This window comes from Glycine max, chromosome 17 (genome assembly GCF_000004515.6).
Source record: "Glycine max cultivar Williams 82 chromosome 17, Glycine_max_v4.0, whole genome shotgun sequence".
NCBI classification, from domain to species: Eukaryota; Viridiplantae; Streptophyta; class Magnoliopsida; order Fabales; family Fabaceae; genus Glycine; species Glycine max.
The window spans coordinates 1,939,673-1,948,643 of record NC_038253.2 but is presented as its reverse complement, the minus strand read 5'-3'; the positions used below and the strand labels follow the sequence as shown (position 1 = coordinate 1,948,643).

Genomic DNA, 8,971 nt, shown 5'->3' with positions numbered 1-8,971 from the left:
CTGCCCATGGGTGGGGTTTATTTTTTATTTTTATTACTACTACATTAATAATTTATTATGTAAATTATTCGGAGTTTTTCCGCTGAAGAAAGGGATTCAGCAGTTGACAGTAAGTGATTTAGTGATTTATTTATTTATTATGTTAAAAATTATTTTGGATGTATTTTTTGTTTAATGAAATGCAACTAACCCTTTGGTGTCGAATCTCTATGCTTTTTTCTATTCACTCTTTTTCTTTTTCTTTTTTGTTTTTTCTTGTTCCGGAGTAAGTGTTTTGCATCTGATGATGTTTCGCAACAAACAAGATTTTCCCGATTTACGGCTATTCGCTGCCTTGATTCTCGTGGGGTTATGACACTGTACACAGACTTGTCGAGGACGCTCAAGTTCCGGATATAATTAATTCACAATTATCTTTTGAATAATTCATAATACCAATTCTAAATAGTGTACATTTATTTAATTAAATTTTCCGTTAATTTCAACTATGATAGTTAAGAGTTTAATTTTGACAAATAATAATTTAAAAATAGAAGTTTATCTTGTATCGTTTACAATAAGTTCTATTAAATGCATATACTTGACTATTCAATGATTTTTCGGCCATTATAATTTTCAAGATATTTCACCTTCAAAAAGATGAAAATGTGAAACCCAAGTAAAAAACTTAACAATACTAGGAGGATATTCTTTAGGACAAAATTTCGGTGCTTTCCATTGCTATTGGTATCTAACTATGCATGGTTAGTTTTCATTCTGGTCTTTTTATGATAAAAACAAGGGGAAAACTATTGAAGAATGTTAATCCTTAAAATATTAGTTAAAGAAACAAAAATTAAAAAAAAATCTTATAAGAAAGTGTCATTAATATACTAATTGTTAATGTATTTTCATTGTAATTTCTAATAGATTCTTTTTATCAATTTTCATAAGATGAATATATAAGTATATACATTAGGGTTGGTGAAGAATGAAATAATATATATGAGATCATAAATTTTAAGATCAGTTTGTTTAAACTTATTTGTTGAAATAAGTATTTATTTTACTCAAATAAATAATATTTTTTTTAGTGTGACAGTGTAAATTACTTCTATTTTAAAAAATATTTTGCATGAGATAAGGAGAGGAAGTAAGTGAGTTGTATACATGAGAACATAAGTTTTAATCCAATGAAAGTATTGTACATGACAAGGAAGAAGGATATAAGATTACTGAAATTTTATTTCTTGACATTGCATTAATCTAGTTTAGATCAATTATCCATATGCATGATTGATAACCGTTAAATATGGGTTATTTTTTATAATGAAAATAACCTTAAAATATTTATTTAACAGTTATTTATGTTTAATTATTAAGAATTGATGTTTTTCTTATTTATGTCTTGCAAATATAAAAAATAAAGGATTAAAAGCCAAAAAGATACAGAAAATAGCAAAAATATGAGAAAGGAAGACATAGCCCAAGACGTGCTTAGCGCACAGCATTCTCAGCGCAAAAACACGCACTGACGCTGGGCAAGAAGAGTCGCACTAAACCCGAATACAGGCGTCTACGCTAAACGAGCAACGCAGGCTTAGCGCGAGTACGCAAACCCAAGTTCACTTCAGCAACTATAAAACAAAGGGTCAAGCGAGAAAGGACGCGGCGAGTCTTAGAGCACTATAATACACACCTAAAGTTCGAGAACTCTCCCCTAGGGAATTCCTTATTTTCCATTATTTTCTTCCATCTTACATCCCTTCTCCTCTATCAATTCACCATACCTCCTCAAGTGTAAGACCCCTTGTAACTATAAGAGAGACTAAACCCTTAGTTAGGGGGCCTAAAAAACCAAAACATATATTGTATGTTTCATATCTATCAATGCAAACAATATTTTTTTTTCTATTGTCTTTTCTCATTTTAATTTCATGTATCATTCATCCTTGTATCATCTTTAGGGGTTAGGTACTCCTAATAGAAATACAAGGATGGTCTTATATATATCAATTTTAAGGATTAGTCGTTCAACAGAAGATAATTTCTAATCAAACTAAAAGGAAGAGGTATTTTAATAAAATCATTTTTAGACATAAAGTGATTGCATTGCTCATGCATTAAAGTAAACATATAGAATTAGAACTTTATGCATTTTATTTATTAGTTTTTGCAAAAACATTTGAGAGATAGATAGATAAGATAAATTTGTCATACATAGATGTGGGTATGAAAAATCCACATGATTGATAAAAATATATTTAAAATAATAGACATGCTAGATCATAAAATTCTCATTTCATTAAATTTCCTATTATATCTTTTGTCTCTTGTTAATATCTTTTACTTTCGTTCTTTTAGCTTATTTCATTTTTTCTTCTTATAAATTGAAAATTATCTAACACAAAGTACAAAATAAAGTTTTTGTGAAAATCGACACTTAGACTGAGTATTATTACTTGGACATTTTAATACACTTGTTAAACCATCAACAATGATCATATACTCAAACCTTTATTTTGCTTAGGAGAGACGTCATGCGATTTGTATTGCATTGCCTAGTTTGCCACTACATAAGCTGTTGTTGAGTCTAACTTTCTTTTTGGTCATGATTTAAGAAACAGTGAGCAAAACAAATTCGATGCCTCTATCAGAAGTCTTTTATGTAAACCTATCAATCTATGCATTATTCTGCAGGTTAGATTACTAGTCAATGTCTGTGAGTTAGTTATGACTGCATATTGCAATTCCAGCAGGAGTAGTCTAGAGAATCATTACCAATTCTTCCATCTCTTCATCTGCAACTAAAAATGCTACAATAAGTAATTTGTCATTCTAATGAACCATATTTGTAGAATTTTACCATTTAGCCCAAACTATCAAACAGATTTCGAAGGCTATAATCTAATATCAGAACATAGGAGATTGGAGATTCCTACCATATTTTAACAAAACATAAGCGAAAACGAGTACAACAAATAGTAAAACCATGAAAAGGTAATAATCATTCTCATGGATTTATCCACCAGTGTGCAAGAAGAGCAAACCAAACGAATAAATTGAATAACCATAAAGAAATTTATTCACTTTTCTTTTATGTTTTTTCTTTAAAAATAAAAAAAGATAAACATTGTATATATGGAGCCGCATAAATTAAAGTGATAAGTAACAATAGCTCGACTGAGTGCAGCACAACCCTACACTGAATAAAAGAATTGGCACATATGATCAATTGATGATAATAGCAAAAACAAATAAAAGACTAGAATATTGATCGATAATAAATAGGTGAATAACAACTAACATAATTACAAAATTCACACGTACAATTTTTAAAAAAATATTTTTTTAAATGTAACTTTAGAGACTTTGGAAATTTTGTAGTCTCGGAAATATTTTTTCCTAAAAATAAAAATATAACATGAGAATGTTATTCCGGAATATTATTAAGAAATATGTTTAGTTAATTGTTTGAATTGTTTAGGATTATTTTTTATATTTCCATGAATGATTAAAACATGTGTTTAATTGAGTTATTTTTTTCTGAGAGTATATATTGTTATTACTAAAATGTTCTTATTACAAAACTCTCATTACATTCTTCCTCTCCTTCCCATCTGTTTGACAATTATAATAATGGAAAGAGGAGTAAAAATTACCAATTAAAAAGGAGCATGGGAGGGAAAGTAAAAATTATAGTAGTAAAATGTAGAAATGAAAATGACACTAAATCAAACTGTGATAACATTAATTGGACAAGAACAAAATTTGCGGGATTGAAAAAAATTTTAAGCGCATATGATAAGGAAACGATGGGAGAGTAATTAGATAATGGTTACTAAGAGGATATATATATATAAATTTTTACTCATGAAGGGATATTCTTATTTCATGAGAATATTTTTTCCTGTCTTCTCGGTCAGGACTAAATATATCGATAAAATACTGGAATTATATCTTTCCCAAAAATAAAATATATATTCAGGATTAATTTTTATAATCTCGTAACAAATGGGCTAATTTTTTTGGTTTTATATGTCTGGAAATAACAAAATAGTATGTGAAACAAACGTTCCCTTGATTCCGGGAAATAATAAGTTCACTCGTTACAGTTTTCTAATAAATAATTTTAAAAAAAAGATAAAATCTAATTAAAATAAAAAATATTTTAAATAACTTATCATAAAAAATAAAATTTTAAAAAAAGTTATTGCTATAATTGCAAACAAACAAAAATTAACTTTTAAAAATGTCTAAAAAATAATTACCAGATGATTTTATATCACGATTATTTATAACAAACTGCATAAGAATGCTAATCATGGGTACTGCAGGAGTTGGCAACTTGATAGGTTCGAAAGCAGAATGAAGCAACCTAAGTTGGTCACATTCCTCACTCTCTTCACCATTCGACTGGCCTGGGGTCTTATTATGTCCCCAAAATTATAGGCCCAGTCCATGTGTTTCAAGCATCTCTCAACGGGGTAATCCCCAAACTTCCCACATGACTTGCACCTTTTACAAGGACAATTACTTCTTATTCCCCCATATTGCTTCCTGCACCTAATCCAAAATGTTAAATTACACTCTGAAAAGGTCTTTTTAGAATGCAAAATTTTACATTTTGGAGAAAAAAAATCGGAATATAAGATGCTTTGGAAGCTTAAAAAAGGCAACATTAAAGATCCAAAAAGATTATTTTCTTATAGATATTTGTGTATTTATATTGAAGTAGATCATTTTCTCATAAATCAATACCCACAATACATTACATAAATCAATATATACACACCTAATCCCGTCCGTTATGTACTGTCGTTCTTGGGTACGTACATGGCAACGGCTATACCACCAGGAGAAGAAAAAAAGTACATGACAGCGTTGACTATGTGCATTTTGATGCTTATTTTTGCTTTTTTTTTTTTTAATTCGTTGAATTCACATTAAAACGTATAAATAATGTTTTTAACTTAAATTCAAAGATACACTATGCTACCAGAAGAAAAAAAACAGTTTAAACTAATTAGACATTATTTTCAGAAAAATACCTTACTCCTCACTTTATATTATAAGATAATAATTTTAGCAATTGGTAATTTGGTGTGACCGTGTTGAATAGTTTTAGGCACGAACACCACTATTCTCCAGTGTTACCAAAACTTATATAGCCTGTGACTGATGTGAATATTTATTTTGACAATGATAATAGGAGGGGAAATTTTCACCATTAATTGAATATGGGGAGACATCCTAAATAAATAGCACAACAAGTTAGCAACCTTTACTTATGGCTTCGTTTTTTTTGTTATTTTTGGTCATTGGTATTTTGATATTAACACCAATGAGATACAGTCCAATGTTTGCCAAATCTTATATATATGGCACATGAGTGCTTATTTTATATAATTATGGGAGGAACAAATTTCGTTATTAATTTTATATAGGTGGGTAATGTAAGTAAATAGCAGAACATGTTAACAATATGTTCTTTCTGTTTAAAATAATTTATTTAAGTTTATGAAGATAATTTAAATTTTTATTAGTCTTTTGAATCTTGTTATGATAATTTTCATAACAGAACTTATGTATTAAGATAAGTTTTCTTAACTTATTTTAATAAATTTTATTTGAACAAATATTTAATTAAACTCATCTTAAAAAATACCATAAGAAACTGAAAGAGGAATAAATTTTAACCCTTGTCTTCCTCTCAAGGATAGGTCCAAGCTAAAATAAGATACAAATGTCTTTGCTTTTTGGCCGAGGTAATAAGTTATTTACAAGCAACTTTTTACATCACATAAATGAAAGCAAAGGGACAACCATTAATTCCTAGTTATTAAGATGTCTTATATATTAACTACAGATATCGTTAGAGTACTCTATGAATGCAGACAATCCTTATAAAAAAACAAACGATGAAAAATATATTTTTGTAAGGTTATGTAAGAAAAAATATCTATTCGTGTGATAATTCTCTTTAGTTAGCTGGGATTTGATGCAAAAAATCTTTTATTTTAAACTAAATCACTTTCTTAGATATATATATATATATATATATATATATATATATATATATATATATATATATATATATATATATATATATATATATATATATATATATATATGAGGAACGATGAAGTTATTTACTTTGACAATAACTATTTTAAAGTTACTTTTATTTTTATTATTTATTCTTTTAAAATCTAATGAATAAAATTAATGAATTATTTTTCTCGGAAGACAAATTAATGACCTATTACCGTCATTAGATTTCAAAACAATAATGATGAGATGAAAAATAGTTTTTTTTTAGAGTAACTTCATCTCTTCTGTATATATTTTTTCTATTTAAATCTAAAAATTGCTTTTACAATCAATTACCATGTGAAAATTTAATAATCTTAAGTCAATAATTACAGAAACAAATTATTTGCCTTTATGAAAAAATGTTTATACTTTAAATCACTCTATTTGCCTCAAGATAAACTTCTTCGGTGGATACTCACCGAAATTTGAATGATCTGCGCGTTTTTCTAAATCGTCGAAACTCGAAAACTCCAGGTATACGTGCTGCTAAAGAATTGCTGTGCTGGATTTTCTTTCTCATTATATTGAGTTTTTTTTTTGTATTTTAATTTCAAAATGTGGTTGCATCAAGCGCAATGATCTTTGACAGCTTAGCAGAGTTCATTGGGATATTTGGGCATTGGTGCGTGCAAAATCACGTTCAGAGACATTAAATAATGTAATAACTATCAAAGTGTGAATGTAGATGTAGAAGAGCCTTTGCCTTTCGGGTTTGGGCTCTACATTCTCAAATCGGTGGTTCTGGACAAAATTATAGTTGGACAGAGGATAATGGGACAAAGGGTTTGTGAGGTGTATTTTAGTTGTCACACAGAAAAAAGGTAAAGATGCCATCATAATAATCATAGGAGCGCGTTCACTGATTTTAATTGATGATGCGGATGGATAATAATAATAATGCATGTGAGCCTGCCTTTAATCGAGGATAAGAATAACTGAATACCATTCCCTCCTCGAATGGAAAGCAAAAGAAAACCAAGGTTTTAATTAAAGGCAGATTTCTTCTGTTTATGAAATCACTACCCTATTACTACCAACGTGGGTAAAGACCATAATAAATTTGATAACTAACTCAACCAAAGCAGTAATTGTTAGTACTACATACTAATGGAAAGTCAAAATTGCAATATAAAGCTCTTGAAAATACTACTAATTATGTAGCAGATAGCTGCGATATCTGCGGCTTGGAGGCTGGCAAAGAAAAAACAAATGTTTGACATTTTAAAATTGTATGTAACCAATAGTGTGTTACTTTTTTCTCCTAAACAAAAATCACATAACAATAATAATAATCTTGAGTACTTGAACCGACAAAAAAGAAAGAGGGGCATCCAGTGTATTGGCCCCTTTTTTTTTTTCTTCTTGCTTAGAAGGGCAAGGATAGAAAGCGACCTATGCCTTTGTTTTCATTTTTTTGGTGATAAAATGAGCTTAGTTTTCTACTATTCTTATTCCTCAATTTCAGCAAAACGACTAATAGAAAGAAAAAGGAAACGTGGAGGGACAGATGCCAGCCCCCTTCTCTCTCAAGCCACATATCCAAAAGGCAACATCCAAAAAGACTCGGATTTTTAGTTCCCATTACCCTTCTCTTTAGAGAAAATTATTAATATTATTTCTAGGACAATTTTTACGTGATATGAAACTATATTTTTTTCTTATAAAAATTAATACATTAAACCAAACATTCCTAAATCAATGAAATAATTTTCTTTTTCATCCAAAAAAGCAACCATAATGTCAGCTCACAATCACATTACCTTCCAAACCAAACACTGGCATGTAGAGTACCAAATCTATAGTCACCGCCATCAATAATCCCCAAACTTCTCTTTCATCTCCGACGAGGAAAAGAAGGAACACATGCACAAACAGAAACCACCGACGATCGACAAGAATAATAATAAAAAAACAAATCAATCCATGATAATAATTTTGGCACAACCAAATCATAATAATAATAATAATATTATGTGTACCTAAGATTAAATTAAATTACAATACAGATACAGATACAAACGGCGGCAATTGGATTTTATTCATCTCTACTTGTCTTCTTTCTCTTCTCTACTTGTATATATGTAGTGGCATGACAATTTTCATCAATTACAAAAATATATATATATAAAAAAAAATGAAATTAAAAGAGAAGAATAACTTTTTCAACGCCTGCATCGGGTGATAGCACTGCATCCACGGCTGTAGGGGTTGGCCTGAGCGCCAGGGCGGCAATTGTAGTAGGAGGCGCCACGTCGGGAGCAAGGGACAGTGTTCCTTCTCAGCGCACCGTAGCTTATGTAGCTCCTTCCTGCTAGAATGCGCCGGTTGCTCTCCGACTCCATCAGAAACTCGGTGTCGTCGTCGCCGGCGAGGAGGCTGCACTCGGCGACGGATCCGCGGCAGCCGGATTTGAGAGGGAGGAAAAAGGTGTCCAGGTCGAGGGTGGAGGATGAGGATTGCGCCACGTGGACGGACAAGATCGTACACACGAGGAAGAAGGCACAGAAGGTTGTGGAGCTCCCCATTTTTGGATTTGAAATTGATTGCTTGATTTGAGTTCGAAGTTGAGTTGGCAAAAGAAAACACAACACAGAGGAGAAGGAACTTCTGCTCTCTCACATTATATACGACGGTTTATGCCAAAATGCCATCAGATTTGCCTCGTAATTACGAGTGCTGCCACTTCACTTTAACGTGACTCGTAATTGCTTCGCACGCACTCATTATCATAAACACCACCATAATTCTACTCACACCACATTTTTTTGTTTTTGCAATAAAAAAACATTCAGGGCTATTATTAATACTACTGTACAAGTTTTAATATATTCTATTTACCATATTCATTAGTTAAAATTTATTACATAAGAAATATGGTCCATAAAAGTTTATGTTT

General features: G+C 30.3%; 1 protein-coding gene across 1 annotated transcript; it reads right to left on the bottom strand.

Annotated features, from left to right (window-relative positions):
- Positions 1-8,008: 8,008 nt before the first annotated feature.
- On the bottom strand, positions 8,009-8,971 carry LOC100775931 (protein RALF-like 33). The gene has a single exon (XM_003550219.5). The coding sequence runs from the start codon at positions 8,598-8,600 to the stop codon at positions 8,238-8,240; it is 363 nt and encodes a 120-aa protein (XP_003550267.1). The 5' UTR covers positions 8,601-8,971; the 3' UTR covers positions 8,009-8,237.

What these genes read in the sequence shown, in the direction of transcription:
- LOC100775931 (XM_003550219.5), bottom strand. Translation starts at nt 8,600, where the DNA reads ATGGGGAGCTCCACAACCTTCTGTGCCTTCTTCCTCGTGTGTACGATC.